Below are 18,751 nucleotides of genomic sequence, written 5' to 3' on the forward strand. Positions count from 1 at the left end.
CATAAGAATCTTTCAACCAATTTATCGGGAAAAAAATTTAGAACCTTAATTAAAATTATTCACTAAAATCGTGTTAATTGATTGATGATTCGTAACTACTGTTGAATAAAACAAATCTTTAAAGATTTAAGATAGCTGATTATTTTAAATTTTTTATGTATATTTCACGTTTTTTTATGATAATAAGGTACGAGACGAGCACGGCGTTCAGCTGATGATAATTGATACGCCCTGCCCATTACAATGCAATGCCGCTGAGGATTCTTGAAAAACCCCAAAAGTTCTGAACGGTACTACAACTGCGTTCGTCACTTTGAGACATAAGATTATGTCTCATTTGCCCAGTAATTACACTAGCTACGGCGCCCTTCAGACCGAAACACAGTAATGCTTACACATTACTGCTTCACGGCAGAAATAGGCGCCGTTGTGGTACCCATAATCTAGCCGGCATCCTGTGCAAAGGAGCCTCCCATTTCTTCGTCTTCTTCGCGTGCCTCTCCGAGTAGCGAAGGTTGGCGGTCAGCTTTGTAGTTTTAATTTTTTGTCCTTCGCGAGGCGAAATAGTTCTGCCGCACTCTCGGATGTTGCCAGCCAAGACTTTTTTCTGCGACCTACGCCTCTTCTTCCGGCACTCCCACTGGTAGAATAGAATACTCATCAGATTGAAGACTATTTTGACGCAACCGTTAATGTATTTATTGATAAGGACCTAATAGAGGTCTCTAATAGGAAAATTACGCAGAACCAATAATATTTACGACGTATCATTATATAATGATTGATAATACAGACACATACAGATGAATCTACTTACCGGTTCATAGTTTAATATGCATTCATTACCATTTACCGCTGCGATACGGTGACCGTTCGATAACGTTTAGCGGGATCTATTTATTAACGGCCGTTCCCAATATTAAGTTTATCTCCGGTTGTAACCTACTTGAGATCGTAACTATCGTTGACATTTCTGTCCCAATAAACTTATTGACGGTAACTCTCTGTCAATGGGAGGACGTATAGCTTAGCAGCGATAGAAGTTTGTATGGAAATTTCAATTCACGCAATATAAGGCGATGAGAATGACTTGTAGGGTGTATTGGGACAGCTTCAGATTATTGCCAGCTAATTACTGACAGTAGAAGGTAGTAATTTATATCTATCTGTAGATAGTACATTGGGAACGGCCGTAACTCAATAAATAGTTGATAAATTATTTATAATCGAATTTATAAATACGGAATGGTTTAGTTTTATTCAGATTTATGGGTTTTAGGGTGAAAATTTTAGGCCCGTTGGACACTAGGTATAAATGAGCGAACTATATAACCGAACCAAAATTCAAATTGTAAGTAAGGGCTTTTAGTTAGTATTGCTATAGCAAATAGTTTGACAATTAGAGACGCCATATAAAAGTTTGCAAATTTTGCAGACTATACGTGTACTGTGTGAGTGTTGTGTGTGATACAAATGACGAATTTAATGATCCCAGATGACGTACACTTCTGAACAAACGTACAAATATAGATAACAGTCCTCATGTCATAGGCAATAATTCATAAGTCATGACGAATTATCTGTACACGCGGCATTTGACCCTAATCTTAATGAGTTATATATATGTCATAACGACTCAATCTGAGTTCAACACAAACATAAAGGCATCTTGTTTGACATCATGTTATTGAGAATAACATCTTTAACGTATAATTTACGTAGTCAGCGATTAGTCTTATATTAAACATAGAAATCTAAGGGTATGTTCCGATATGCACTGCGACCACTGCACAGTGCAATCACTGTAGAAAAATTCTTTCCGTTATGAACTGCCGTACGTATCAGTATACTGCAGTACCCTAGGGAAATATATGACGTCATAAATCGCCGCCATATCCTACTGTGAGCACTGGCGTTTTCGAGGTAAGGTACTCGCAGTACTTTGATCACGTGATCAGTCAAAACCGCTTGAGTGCCTAACGTTTTATAAACAATACCTACAGTTTAATACCAAATATTTTTTAATTTGACAATACTCCAATAACAGTTTTTTTAATGAACTAGAAAACTTTAATACACTCATTTGAATGCTGCGTCAAAAAATGCGGCTGACAGTACACGGGATTGCGTTCCGTTTTAAATAGTAACCAGTATTTGGCTATAAAGAAACGGCTTCAAAGTATACTAAATTGACGTCACGCTGTACTGTGGTCGTAGTGCATATCGGAACATACCCTAAATAAGATGGTAATTAACATGTGTGCTAATTCCATGCGAGACTCTAGTCATTAAACTATAAGCTTATTATACTAGCGTAATAGACAAACACTCTCCTCATTAGGGCGAGACTAAATTTAAAATGTTCATGTGTGCCAGTTTTACACATGTGTTAGTGAAGTGTGTAGTATTTTGCTTTTAGACAATCCCTATGACTAATATTGATAAACGGCGTAATATTCACGTAAACAATATTTTATGTTCTAACACATATTTTTTTAATTAATATAATCTTTATAAAAATGAGGATTTACTGCGTATATAAAATGTAATATTGTGATAATAAGTAAAATATAGAGACTATATAACTATCTCTACAATAGCAGTAAAGAAGAATCAGTATTTACCTGTGAAATGTTTATTTCGTTGGATTGTTACTATATCTAACAACACAATCTAACACAGAATATGACACCATTATATTTTTTAAATAAAATCCGTTAAAACAGAGAACAATTACTATAAAAACACTAAAATTAAAATGCGGTGTGACAGGAGACTAATGGACACTAAATTGTTTCAAAATGCTTTCACGGTCTTCATCTTTTCCGTCTCTTTTTCACACCTTGGTTTTTATGTAAGGATAGTAATCTCAGTTTCACACAGGGTTCGTCTATAACGGTAATTAATATACTAAGTCTATTAATTAAACACTTGACTTAACTTGTAGACGAAATCGCGATAGTATATTTAATTAAAAAAAACCAGTTTAGTTAAAAAGGGCACACCAATGAAATGTAATTATTTGATTGATATAGGTGCAAGTTGAGAGAGAGAATTTACGCAGTCAGATGTAAACTATATTAACGCCTTGTTTCACGTCAGCTGTTCCGATTACTACTAAATCACTACTTAATCGCTGGTCTATAAGTCATCTGTGGGATTAGCAATAGTTTTAACGAGGCTATATCACTTCTGATATCTTCTTATTTATATTTCTATGTTCTTTCAAACAAAAGAGTATTTGTATGTTTGTTATGAAATTGACTATAAGGAAGTAATTTTGGGGGGGCGCAAAATCAGTCTAGCCAGGTCTTATCTCTGAGAAAACGTATTTTTTCGAGCAAAGTTCGTTCACCCAGGTGCTTGAATATAATACGACGTAGTTGAAAGAATCCTCAGGTGAAACAAAAGTTAATTATGAATCATTCATTAGACATCAATTATATTTATGCTCTGTACAAAAATTACTCGTGTAAGAATTGGTACTCAACACAGAAACAACTCCGATTAGAATTGGAATCTGTCTTATTCCTTGTCATATATTTCTTTTATGAGAAGTGACGAGACGATCATAAATTCAAGACTGTCATCAGATGGGAAATGATACGCCCAATCTATACGTCCCCTTGAGATATAAGATATTAGGGGGCGTCCATAAATTCCGTGAGGTGATTTTTGAATTTGTCCCTCCCTCCCCCCTGGTGAGATGTCGTGAGATTTTATTCAACCCCTTCCCCCATCCCCCAATCTCACGTGAGATTTTTCAAAATGTGGGTTTCTTACGTTGCGTTGGATTGTTATTTTAAAAAGAAAAAAAAATATGTTATGTAAATTGAGCTATTTGGTATAAAACAAATATGATGGTTTGACAGTCAGTAGATGTATAACGTCGAAGTATGAATGAAATTATTTCCTTTCGAACGAATGATCTTAATCGTATTACGATTACGCTTAGGATTAAATCTTAAGCATGTACAATCTGAATGGACCAAAATAGTATATTTTTTTGTTTCAATCAGAAAAAAAATTGCGTGATATTTGCTGAGATCCCCCTCTCTCCAACGTAAGATTAGATGAGATTTGACTCGACCCCCTCTCCCCCTTACATCTCACGTAATTTATGGACGCCCCTTAAGCCTCATTAGCCCAGACACTAGCTACCGCGCACTTCAAACCTAACACAAAACCTACACACCTCTGCTTGACGGTAAAATGGCACCACTGTGGTGTTCCACCACCAGCCGGCATCCTCAAAGAAACCTCCCACTGCCATCTAAGATAAGATGCCCTCATCTTATCTCCATTCGCCAGAAATCCACCATTGGCATCCCGGAGTTGTTTTAGTGACGAAACGGATTTTAAAACAGAATAATTTGATAACGAAGGAGTCTTAAAATCGGTATACCATAGTCAAAGGGTCATCATACTTTTAAATGTAATAAATTTGTGTTGAATAAGAATATCTAATCAAAAATATCAATCGGTTGATTTATCGAGGGGTTTCAAAACGTTTCGTCAAAAAAAAATCCAGTTAACTTGGTGATCCTTGACCATGTAAATGTCTACTCAACATATAAAAAGACTTATCATTTACTTTTACAAATTGTATTTCAATTTAAAATCGATTGAATAGTGCAAAGGTAAATTAGCAATATATACTTACTTAATAACTATTGTTGTTGTTTCCTTAAATAAGATTAGACGTGTGGTTAGCCAGTCATCGCGGAATGACTTGTTATTCCAGGAACGCGGAATGGCCGAAACGTTTAGGATATCATTAATGCTCTTTGAAGTTGCCAACTTGCGCACCCTTCATATACCAGTTTTTTAAGGACTTGTATCGCTACACCAGACTCCCAGAGGAATCTTAGAAAAGCAAGCCGTTTTCTACTTATCAATTTTTGGTTAAATTCACGTTCGCTTCCATTTGACAAGCCGATGTCTGGTCTAGAAGCTTCGATCAACAATAGCAACTCTAGAAGGGATCGTAAATAAGCAGTGCATGGGAATTATCCCGGCTAAATGAGTCTAATTCCGCCTATTACAGACTGCAGGCTACATACTTTGCTCACCAAAATAAGCTTATAGTCTGCCTTTTAAGTGTATTAGTACCATAAATTATATCCGCAGATAATTAATTAGCTGTAAATAATTTGCCAGGACAATTGTATCTCGTTTCGAGCGGGATAAAAGAGACAATATCAAAATCAAGTTTTTAACTATTCGCATATCTACGTAAATATTATTATCTGTCGTCGCACGTAACCTTCTATAACTCCAGCGCTTTCCGCCACGTGACGGCCCCATACAAAAATAACATTGCATTTCACAGAACTCGTTAGCCGTGCGATCGGCGCCGGCTATTGCATAGCAACCGTTGCGCAAGGTTAAGAAGCGCGGTCAACTCGCGCAGCCAATCAGCGAGCGCGATTCGCGTGACGTCAGCAACCACGCCTGCGCGCGCCTCTGCCGCCATTTTAACTGATCAAATAACGAAACATCAACGGTTCAACCGAGACAACAATTACCGTGACGTCAACAATTCAGACTGATAAAACAACACAATTACGGTTAAACTTAGTAGTACAGTTTAACCACATTTTAACACAAGTTCGTAATTTTATTTTACTGTTTCCTTCTTAGGTAATATGTAGTATGAACTTAATTTAACGGAAGTTTTGTTTCTACTCACTGTCTAGTAAAAAAAGAAAGGACTCCGCGCCGAGATATTATAGCAAGTGAAGCACCTTAATATGCTAGTGTGTGTCCGGTTACGGGGTATATCAATTAAACAATTTTTTCTTTCTTTAATAATCATATATTCACAAATACTTTTATAGTATTGTTTTATACTTTTTACGCACGACGGCATTTTAAAATATTTTATTGTGACGTTAAAGTAATCTGTAACAGACGATGCAAATCTCATAATGGCGGCCGATCGGCTTGTATTAGTGTAAGTGTATGCGTGGGGCTATGTATTTACACGTTTACCGGCTTGTTTTGGTACCTCACTGTTATGTAAGGTGACACGGAGTCCTTCTTTTTTTACTCGTCCGTGTATCCTTGTTAGGTAATATGTAGTACCTATGTACTTAATATAACGGAAGTTTTGTTTCTACTATGTAATTAATTCGTAGTTTGTCCCCGGTTCTTTTTTAGGCTTGCCATTTTCTAACAGTTATCTTATATTTATTTTCTATTATACCTATTGAATAACTGTTCCATTGCATCTATCCGTCCATTACAATTTACTATATTGTGGGGTAGGGCTGCAGATATTGAAAACATATTTGGGCTGCAGAAAAGAGCAATTCGAGCAGTCTATAAAATGCGTTCAAGGGATTCATTGAGAGAAAAGTTTAGTGAAATAAATATTATGACAGTACACTGCCAGTACATATACGAGAACCTACTATACGCCCAAAAAATATTATCCAATTTAAAAAGAATAGTGATGTACAGTGTCAATACTCGAAACAAACATAAACTCGCAATTCCATCTACTAGGCTCCGTAAAATTGCTAAATCTTTTAAAGTGGATTGTGTTGTATTTTATAATAAACTCCCAAATGAAATTAAATGTTACCTATTAAAAAATTTAAATGTATCGTAAAAAATAAATTAACATCTAAGGCCTATTACAGCGTGAAAGATTATTTGAATGATAAAGATAGTTGGAATTAATGTTCTAAATTTTGTTAATGATAATTGTTATACTCATTTGAATGCTATTGTAACTTTTGTACTTCATCCTGACTTGCACTAAATAACTTATAAAGTTTTACAATGAATAAAGATTTTTTGACTTTGACTATATATTTCTACATATCTTTTACGAACTGATGTAGCTTCATGAAGTTTACCAAATGTTGTTACAATATGTTATGTTATTGTCACTCGCTATGAAGAATTTCTATTTCTATATTTATCCATTTGAATTTCAATAGAAATCTTTCATAATAAAGCGCTGTTTTACCGTGGGATTCCTGTTCTGTCTATTTACTTCGTACCTATAATTATTATTCATATCTGCATATTAGCTGATGCCCGATGGTGTCTTAATTATACAGACAGTAAGATATTTTTATTTTATGAAAATACAGGACGAGATGAGGACGTTCAGCTGATGGTAATTGATACGCCCTGCCCATTACAATACAATGCCGCTCAGGATTCTTGAAAAGGCTAAAAATTCTGAGCGGCACTACAATAGCGCTCGTCAACTTGAGGTCTCATTTGGCCAGTAATTTCACTAGCTAAGGCGCCCTTCAGACCGAAACACAGTAATGTTCATACATAACTGCTTCACGGCAGATAAAGGCGACGTTGTGGTATCTATCCATAATCTATCCGGCATCCTGTGCCGGAGGAAAGGAGCTTCCACTCGTAAAGATACAGTATACAAACTATCCCCACAGCATTAAATCTATTTAACTTCACGAAATAACACCACATCATTTTCCTGAGAACTTTTCTGTTATCATAATATCTTAAGAAAACAAGCTGTAATTGTTCCGTAACCGTCAATCATACTGAACGACAAGGCCACACGGATGACAACCAAGTTATGTTCATTTGGGCACTTCGATTGGCGGAATTAGATTAGATTTAGGAGCATTTTCGTGCGTCACTATCACTAAATGTTTTGTTTGTCTGTTCGCAATGGGGGTACTAATCATATTATGCGAAGTGCGAATACATATGACACAAATGAATGGAGACTTCGAAAATCATGATTACCTATTAATACCATAACTGGAGAAACATATTTTGATAAGCACTTGCATTGCAGAATTGCATAATATATAATAATAATAATAATAATATTGATACACTTTTACACAAATCCATCCCTGACTCGGAAACAAACATCCATATTCATCATATAAATGCTTGCACCTACCGGGATTCGAACCCGTCCCGGGCTCTAGCTTAGTGGGTAGGATCGCTAACCACTCGGCTATACAGGTCGTCAATTGTATATTATAACTATACATTTAAGTAGTCGTTTTTGACTCTTAGGTGTAAATATTTCTACGACTCCATGAGTCCACGCCATTAATTCATTTAAGTAAAGCAACTTGTTACTAAGCATATTATGATCATAAATGGTGTTTTTTAATGTTTGTTTTCACAATTATTACTTGTAAAATGTTTTTAAATTAAACGCCAAAAATTACCACCCATTCGAAATATTGTTCCTCAGACCTGAGAAGAACGGACGCAACTCAGTGGGCTTTTTTTTATAAAAATATTATGAGCGGCACTGCATTGTAATGGCTAGGGCGTATCAATTACAATCAGCTGAACGTCCTGCTCGTCTCGACTCTTATTTTCATAAAAAAAATGCTATTATAGTACATACCCATCATATTTGACATAAACTTGGATCTGTCCATTGCTGGAATCCATTTGGAAGCCATTGGCAAAATGGCTGGCCACGTCGCTCCGAGGAAGAAACCTAGTGCCACGCGAAGAGACACAATCCACACGAATCCCATGGAAGCCGCAGCTGGAGATAGCAGCGTCAGAATACTGGCTAGAAGTGTGCTGTAGCCAAAGACCCGCCTGTGAAGAAAAAGTAAATTTATTACTAAAATGAGAGTTTGTTATAATTCACATAATTCGACAACTATTAACAAATTTGTTATGCTTTTAAAGTGATAACCCTCACTTCTAGGATTAATACACAGATAAAATCTTCCTTAAAAAACTTCCTTTTTCAACAATTCATTTGCTGTGCAAGCTGTTAACCTATGGAATTATCTTCCCTCTGAAATCAGAAAGGCTCAAACTCTCCAATCTTTCAAAACAATGCTTCATAACTATTATTTATTACTGTGACAAATTCAATACTAGTTCTTTTCTTGGAATTATTTACTGTATGTTTAAATTATATGCATATCGATAACACCAGCGTCTGTTATCTTTTCAACTATAACTAATTCATTACAGGTTGCCTGGTAGAAATCGCTCTTAAGCGGTAAGGCCGCCTATTGCTTTTTGTAGTCTCGATTTTTGTTATGTTTAATTATTTTGTGGTGTGCAATAAAGATATATTTCATTTCATAAAATTTGAAAATCACAATTGTTTGAACGACGCAGGACTCGAACCCACAACATCTGGCGTTCCGTGCCAGTGCTCTGCCAACTGAGCTAACCGTTCGAGTGACGTATCGTCATAAAATCTTGTATGCTTTATCAACTGTAAAGTAGATCCTGTGGATGAAGCCACAACCTGAGAGTTGAACAAAATTTTGTTTTTCAAATTTGTCTATTATGTTTTTAAATTATTGTCTAGAATTTACATCTCATAACTATGTGAATGAGCAATTATTTTTTAGACTCCCAAAAACGGCTGTAATGTTATGAATAAAATCCTGTATTTCAATAAAGTTTTGTTTGAATGTATGTGGGTGTGTTTCCTAAAACAGGAATTACCCAAACAATTAACTGCAATTAAATGCAATTAACCTACAAAAATTACTGTAGGTTTAATTATTACAGCTGGTGGTACATTGGTGATATATTATAGCGATGGTGCTACAATGAATGACATATGATTACACGAATAAAGCCTACTCAACTGAAAACATAAAAAAAGGAAATAATTGAAATTTCTAAAGAAATTGTACATTTAGGAACTAAAATTTTAATCCCTTAGTGGGCGCTACTCACATTCGAGTTCTAAAAACGGCTGTTCTGAACTGTCCGGAGCTACGTGGGACTAGTAGACACTACAAGGTGGCAGAGCCAACCCTAGCCTCTAAGCCACAGATTACGTACAGTTTGCTCCGAAATGATATTAAAAGTTGATTTATTTAGTTAGTATTTATACCCGTGCGTTTATTCAATGTGATTGTGGGTCAATGCTGTATTTATGCTGTCGGAGATGGCATTATTTAATCATCAACAGTTTATTTACCAGTGGGAGGCTCCTTTACACAGGATGCCGGCTATATTATGGATACCACATCAGCGCCCATTTCTGCCGTGAAGCAGTAATGTGTAAGCATCGCTTTGTTTCGGTATGAAGGGCACCGTAGCTAGTGAAATTACTGGGAAAACGAGACTTAATATCTAATAATTTCTCAAGGAGAGAGGAGAGCGCAATTGTAGTACCTCACTATTTATGTATTTTTCTAGAATGGTCCGTTTCATTAAATTCTAACCCATTTTTTCAATAATATATCCGTATCCGGGATTACACACAATTAGTAAGAATCAAGATCACGAATAGGTCATTCAATTCGTGCTTTTCATATTCAGGTAAAGGTGCGTTCAAATTACACGCGGCAAACCATCGAACATAGTTTCGCGTAATGTAAACTGGGTTGCCGCGCGAGGAGACGCGAGCATTGCCGCGCTCGAACGTGCCGCGGGGCGATCCGCTCGCTGTCGGTTTTTGAGATAGCATCAAAGGAGCTTCTGTCGTTCGCTCGCGCGAAGTTGCGACGATTGTAATCCTCGCGCGGCAAATACGTATAAATGGACAATTGACAATAAAATTGACTATTTTGATACTTGAATGAGGTTTTTTTTGGAGTCTCTAGGTGCCAGAAATATTAAAGTTATTGCTTATGTGGTTTACAAGAATGAACTGGTCTGTCAGACGCCTGTAGGACGCGATCGGAAATCGCGTTCTAATACATTTATATCAACATATTGGCTCGCGCGGCAAATGAAGGTCAACTCGGGTCGAAATCGGGCTCGTCGGCTGCCGCGCGTAATTTATTCGTGCCCGAATGATTTGGCTAGTGTGCTCGGCCATGTGATCTCTCTTTCGCGAAATCTACAGTCGTTGGAGTTGGTCTCCCGCACGCGTAGTAATTTCGCCAACAAGTTCATGCTAAGGTGTAACTTATTTACATTATAATTTTGGCTAGATGTTAATCATTCGCATCAACTCTCAAGTCCTCGAGATGATAAAAAGTGTAACGTACTCAGAGCAACCTATTGTAACGACAAGATTCACATTAGGTGGAATACATGTCACTGAATAGATCATTCAAAAGTACGACGCAAATAAAATCTTGGAAGAACTAACATGTCAGGATAATTGTGTTAACAGTGAATATAGATCTTGTTTCATCTCCATTGTTAAATGGAACACGAGTAACCAGCTGCGAGCGTGTAGTAACACATAATAACAATGCAAATGGACAGTTAACAGTCGAGAATATTCAGCGTACTTTATTCCGATAATGCTTATCGGATTTTATATAATAACTAGTGGACCCAACAGACGTTGTCCTGTACACACGTCTTAAATTAGAAAAGTCGGTCCAGCCATTAGGAGGAGTTCACTAACATACACATGAGCAGGAGAATTATATTATATGGACGGAATTGAGAATCTAAACCAATCTCAAAATCACTGAAACAAACAAAAAAATCATCAAAATCGGTCCAGCCGTTTAGGAGGTAGTTTAATTGTGAATCTAAACCATTCTCGAATCCACCTGAAGACACACTCCAATCTCAAATTCACAGAAAGACACAAATATATCATCAAAATTGGTCCAGCCGCTTAGGAGGTGGTTCAATTATGAATCTAAACCAACCTCATCCTCGAATCCCCTTGAACTCACACAAAAAATTTCATCAAAATCGGTGACCTACACACGCGCACAAGAAATATATATATATAGATTTACATAATAATATGCCAGATACTTCCTTTTTTTTCTACTTTTTTTTAAGTAAACTTCAAAATTTTGATTTTGATATATTGGGATCTTTTTATATGTTTGTATTTTAGTGGTGTAGTATTTGAAATTGAGTATTCACGTGATGGTATATGATCACCTTGCCCCATGGTCTCATGTAACACTAACATAATATGAATTGGAAAACTGAAAACACATTTTCAGAACGTAGCGGGCGGGTATTGAACCCGGCGCATCGTGGGGATAATGAATGTTTCTATTGCGCCGACCCTAATGATAAGTACATGATACATTACGTGACTTTGACGATTTAAAAATATGTTGCAACTGCGTTCTTAGTAAAATGTTGCAATAAAAATTAATTACTTATTATGACCAAAGATACTAGTGCGACACAATGGTCTAAAACTTAAATGAATACTACAATTAAAACTTACAACATAATGTGAGTTATTTATATGTGGATAGCACAGCATTAAAATTAGCGAATTTATGTAGGTATAATTAACCATCTTTGAGGTGTTTTTGGGAAGCTCACTGTTGCTCAGCGGGCTATGGAGAGGGCTATGCTCGGAGTTTCCCTGCGAGATTGAATCAGAAATCAGGATATCCGTAGGAGAACCAAAGTCAGCGATATAGCCCAAATGATTGCGAAACTGAAGTGGCAGTGGGCAGGGCACATAGCTCGGCGGACAGATGGCCGTTGGGGCAGTAAAGTCCTCGAATGGCGACCACGTACCCGGAAGGCGTAGTGTTGGTAGGCCCGTAACAAGATTGACCGACGATCTAGTCAAGATCGCCGGAGTAGGTTGGATGAGGGCAGCGCAGGATTGATCGTCATGGTGATCTTTGGGGGAGGCCTTTGTCCAGCAGTGGACGTCTCCGGCTGAAATGATGATGATGATAATTAGGTAGACCCAGCCACACTTGCTGTTGGTCAATCATAAAGGTAGAAAGGAAATATGTTATTTTTAGTGGAAAAGCCCTCAAAAAAGTTTTGAATATACATACATTTTAAATCTCGCATTTTCAAATTCGGACCGATAATAATTATTAGAGATGAAACGGATAGCAGTTTGGCCGGATACCGGATATTCGGCCAACCATGTGGCCGAATATCCGGCCGCCGGATATCCGGCGGAACTTAGCCGTTTGGAGATCTAATTGGAATATTTGAAAATGTCTTGTGAAGAGTCCTCAAGTAGCAGTTCATCTTCAACACCGGCTAAAAAGAGTAGAGGAGAGGAGACAGAGTCAGCTGTATCTCGCAAAGCTCATGACACGTTTTGGGATTGCTTTGATGAGGTAGCAAATGAAAACAATACTGACCAGGTTCAACGTGAAGAAAGAAACGCGATAACCTGTGAGCTGGATTTTTATCTCAAGTCAATGAGAATTGATCGCAATCGTGACCCTTATTCTTGGTGGGCAGCTAATGCCAAACAATAGCCAAATTTAACAAAGTTTGCCAAAATCTATCTTTCAGCACCTTGCAGCAGTGTGTACAGCGAAAGAGTTTTTTCTGAAGCTGGCCTTATTTATGGAAAGAAGCGAAACCGCTTGCTACCTCTCAATGCAGAGAAAATAGTATTTATCCACCATAATTTGCCTTTAGTTCAGTATGAGTACTAATTTTTTTTTTCTATTACATTCATTTACTATGGTGTGATTAAAAATTTACAACTAAAACTAATTATATTTCTTAAGTGATACTAAAACTAACTAAATAAAGCAAATAATTACTTAAAAATATATTTTTATACAGATTTTTTTTAATTCGGCCTGATGCCTATAATAAAAATAGAATAGTAGGTAGTTATCCGGTATTCGGCCGGATAGTATTAAGGCCGCCGGATAGGCCGGATACCGGATAGGTACCGGATATCCGTTTCATCTCTAATAATTATTGTTGTTTTGAATATTGATAAATAACAAATTTTTATTGGTTTTTATAAATCAAAAGAAAAATCGAGGTTTAAATTGATCCTTTTTTTAAATAATTTTATGATCAAAAGATCAAAAATCAAAACATCAGAAAAAAATGGTTCACATATGCGTTATGCATATGGGGGTTAATTTTATTGCAAATAATCACCAGGCAGAGGAAGTCTTAGTGACAAGATCACTAGAAGACCTAAAAATAGCGATCGAATGGAGAACGGCCTCCTTTTTGAAGTCGGTTAAAAAGAGAAAAAACTACAAGCCGAGCGAATTAATGTGACGTCTCGCTCATTCTTGCCGGCCGTGTAAGGGCAGTAGTTATAGAAGAGTTGGGTTAATCGTTAAAATTGTTAACCTGAAACGTTAATTATTATAATTATTAGCACTGTTAAAAATTAAAAGTAACTACAGCGTTATATTTTATTTAAAATATTATTCGCTTTAAATAAAAAAAAAGTTTTCGTTTTCGTACGAATAAGTGAAATGGAAACAAAGACTTTTTTGCACACTGTACATTGCACAAGCGTCATTCGAGCCAGGTGTCATGTTGATTCGCGTGAGTTGTAAGAAATTAGCATCTGTTAACAGCAGCTTTCAAGTTAGTAAGGAAAGGACTTTTTATACTTCACAGTCTTAGTAGAGCCTAGAGCCTTAGAGAATATATTATAATAGTTCAAGCTAATACTGTGATCTGTAAAAAACTGTACTTATTTATATTCTAACTTCTATGGCGTAACAAAACAAAAATTCTTAAAATCTACGTTTGTAGAAAGAACAATATTATAATAAAGTGAAAATCTTATTATACCGCATAATTAATGTAAAAAACGATTATTTCAATATCATTAAATGATTTTTATACAGTTAGAAAGAAATGATTTTTCAATTTTTTTTACAACTTATACGTCATACTGACATTTATTTAAGTCTCGGTCATTATGGTATATATGGTACATGGATTATGGTAGTTGAAGAAACGAAAGTAGTAAATATTAATTCGAATCGAAATGCACTCTGATAATTTTTCCCTACCTAAAAATCTCCATCGTACATTATAATAATTTAAAACTACAATAAATCACAAATCATTGTCACCCCAGTACTTCCGTAGCTAATAAACCATACGTCTTAATTGTCTGTAGTAAATAGACGCAATTTAAATAGAAGACAAGAACCAAAATTGTACATGAGTGCTCGTTGACTTGTCTTGACCCGTCTATTGGCGACGACCAGAAAGTTCTGCGGCCCCTTATAAGCTAATGAATACAGATAATTATTGTGATGCCATGTGATCGAGTCAAATGGGATCTAAGATAACTATACCGTCTATTATAGTATACATTTGTTATAGCTCCTTCGGCATGATATTAGAAAAATTACTAATAGTGTTAAAATAAACACTGTCTATATTTTATTAGCTGCCACGACAGACGTTGGTCTGTAGATAATAAAAAAAAATACTGTTTTATAGGAATTTGCTAATAATATTTCAAAACATCAAGAATTATTTCGTAAAAAATGCTCTCTGTTGTAACAATGAAATTGTTTAACAGCGGAACTGTCAAACCATGCGTCACTAAATTCTCTCATAGAATACATCGCGGACAAACAACCTGTCACGTAATTTATATATATTAAGATTTAGTTAATAGATTATTATTAGCTAATATATATGTATAATATTAGTTAATAGATTAAAGGCATGCTTAACTTATATACCTACGTAATGAAGATTAATTTATACCTTTTTACTTTAATAAGTTTTTCTTTTTTGTGATTATGTAGTTTCAATATCAGAGCTCTTAACGCTTGAAACACACGATTACCTAGTTCAGTGGTTCAGGCACAGTGTTAACCGGCTTTTAAGTAAGACTTTTGTATAATACAAAAGTCTTACTTAAAAGCAGTATTATTATTTTCTAATTAAATAATCTTTTATTAAATAAATTGAATTGAATCTTCAATATCGGGTTCAGGACGGGTTGAAAGCTCTCTAGAATTGAATAATTATATATGAATCAAAATGTTAATCCAGTTTTGTTATAATATTAAAGAAGGCAAATGCGCGAGTGGCGAGACTATATGAAAAGTGAAAATCCGTCTGATCGGCGAGATTAGTATACTTTAGTTATTTTCATAGTATTATGTCCTATGGTATATTGTTATGGGGCAGTGCGGCCGATATCAATACTATTTTTGTGCTGCAGAAGAGCGCGATTTATAACCTAGGTCCTAAAGAATCATTAAGAGAAAAATTTAAAGAAATAAACATTTCGACTGTTGCTTCTCAATACATTTTTGATAATGTTTTGTATGTTCATAAGCACATTGAGGAATTTTCTAGAAACTGTGACATTCATAATGTTAACACGAGGAACAAACATAAACTTGTTATGCCTACTACTCGGTTGGGTCGAGTTAGTAAGTCTTTTGTTGGGCGATGTATATGCTTCTACAATATGATCCCAGAAAATGTACAAAACAAATGTGTTACGAAATTTAAAATAATTGTTAAAAAACGTTTGTGTGGGAAAGGTTATTATAGCATAAACGATTTTCTTAATGACACCACGGACTGGGATTAAAGCGAACACCCTCAGGCTCTTTAATTATTAATGTTTATTGTACGATATTACATTGTAATCCATATTTAAAAAAAAAAAAGCCCGCTGAGTTTCTTGCGCCCATTCTTCTCAGGTCCTAGGCAGTCTCTTTTGAATGGGTGGTAGATTTTGACGTTCAATAAGTGATTATAAATCCTATTTTGAATAAAAATATTTGAATTTGAATTTGATCAAGGATATCTGCAAAACTAGAGCTCAATAGTTTAGACGGAATTCGAAGTATTATAAGCATATTAATAAATATTGTCACAGAATGTAATGGAGGTAAGGGAAGAGAAAACTTTGGAGCAGTTTGGTCTTGCAGATCAAAGTATATTGACTGCAAGAAAAATATGCAAGAAAATGTTGGGAAATGTGGACATAGGCGTACATAACAACGATCGGGTATCGGTATTTTTTTTGATAATATGGGACGAGACGAGGACGTTCAGCTGATGGTAATTGATACGCCTTGTCCATAACAATGCAGTGCCGCTCAGGATTATTGTTAATCCCAAAAATTCTGAGCGGCACTACAACTGCGCTCGTCACCTTAAGACATAAGTTGTCAAGTCTCATTTTCCCAGTAATTACACTAGCAACGGCGCCCTTCAGACAGAAACATAATAATGCTTACACATTACTGTTTCACGGCAGAAATAGGCGCCGTTGTGGTACCCATAATCTGGTGCAAAGGAGCCGGCCAGATTGAGTTCTAGATAGCTCGGAGTGAACACTCGACTCAGATCGTGTATCCGGCGTCCAGACCGCTCCGCACTCAATTTGATTAGCAGCGCATAGTGGTTAATTAAGCCGGAGTTATCTCGCTCAACTTGCATGAACTTGATGGAATATCTTACCCCATGCTACTCGCTTGCGATAAGTATACAACCCTATAGCCACGCGTATCTCATTTGGAACATAGCTCAGTGTGTTTGATGTGAGGTGCTTGTTTGGATAGAAACTATTAAATACCATTAAATTTATCAGTGGGAGGCTCCTTTGCACAGGATGCTGGCTAGATTATGGGTAGTATTTTGAATATTAAACTACTAGGTTATGCAGATGTTAATAAGTCAAAATTATTTAAGCATTATTGGAAGGTTTTTGTTAAGATTTTCTTTAAAATTGAATCGTCAATTCCCGTGTAATAACAGTACCATCAGAAAAGCGCGTTACTCGCCACTCGCAAAGGCCGGCAGTCTTCCTTTGATTCCTCTGGTGTTGTAATGCGAGGCGTCCGGTGCAAAGGAGCCTCCCACTAGTTGCGTTGATTATTAAAAAGCGCAACAGCGCACGTAAGTTGTGCGTGAAACAAAAAGCGCATCTTTACGCGCCCACAAGCGCTTCCAATAACGCCCTTATACGCGCGTATAACCCACCGGTATGAAACCACCTTACGTAGATGCAATTTGGGCTGCGTGAGATTTTGCAACACCGAGTAAATACTAAATAGATTTGCGTAAGCGTTGTCGCCTGCTAACACGTGAATTGCGGTTCATTGTGAAGTTGACACATATCGCAGCTTTGTGTACCCATTTGAGCTTAAATCATCTTTTTAGGGCTTCCTGAACGGTTGAGGGGTTTGTCAGGGGGATGTATCTCATATGCCGTAACCGAAATTTTGACTGTGAAAATGAACCACGACATTAATTTACACAATATAACCTCCAAAGCTAATACCGATTTTTTTATCTATATCTAAATATTCTGATATTTAATATTTTCCTTTGGCAAATTGTACACACGCAAGAATTACAGTAACTAGGCCTAGGGTATTAGTGTTCCTTTTAGACCTGCAGTATACCTACAGTATTTTTTATACGATCCTCTTGTAATTTTATATAATCTGGATGACTGGACTGGATATTGTAAAGAAATGTTATATGCATAGAAATATAAATAAGAAGGTACCGTCAGCGGGTACTTACCCGTTAATACTAAATCACTACTTAGTGATTTAGTATTAATGGTGGAAGTGAATAACGCGTTTATATATTTCAGTATATCTTAATATATACATTTCAACGGTAAACTAAACTGCTGTCTTTTGAAGTAAAATATATGGTGATCATTATTCTCTATGACATTCATTGTGCTGTCATTTCGTAAACCATTGCTTCATAAGTCCCTCAGTATGCGAGCGATGCAAGCGAACGAAGCAATGTAATATGTAGCCAGCAATTAACACTTATTACATTTTTATTATCTTCTTATTTTGTTTTAGATATGGGTTTAATGAGTTTATCTGTTACATAAGGTTGACTCTTCCATTAATGAAAGAGGGCTCTCTTTCTTTAATGGAAGAGTTCTTGGAAAATGGTATCATCAGCCGGAAGACGTCCACTGCTGGACAGGCCTCCCCCAAAGATCTCCACGACAATCGCTCCCGCACTACCCTCATCTAACCTATACCGGCGATCTTTACCAGATCATCGGTCCATCTTGTGGGGGGCTTACCAACACATCTTCTTCTTCGTCTTCCGGAAAGAGTTATAAGAGATACAATATCCATTTTCGGCTCCCAAACATCAA

At 36.3% G+C, this 18,751-nt stretch overlaps 1 protein-coding gene across 1 annotated transcript in view; it reads right to left on the minus strand.

Moving 5' to 3' along the window:
• Positions 1–18,751, minus strand: part of LOC126965245 (sialin) — an 89,747-nt gene that overhangs the window by 32,829 nt on the left and 38,167 nt on the right. Inside the window, exon 5 of the mRNA XM_050808743.1 lies at positions 8,369–8,571. Within this exon, the coding sequence (XP_050664700.1) occupies positions 8,369–8,571 (203 nt within the window). The remainder of the gene's footprint in view (positions 1–8,368; positions 8,572–18,751) is intronic.

Source organism: Leptidea sinapis, chromosome 7 (assembly GCF_905404315.1).
Source record: "Leptidea sinapis chromosome 7, ilLepSina1.1, whole genome shotgun sequence".
In the NCBI taxonomy this organism is placed as follows: Eukaryota; Metazoa; Arthropoda; class Insecta; order Lepidoptera; family Pieridae; genus Leptidea; species Leptidea sinapis.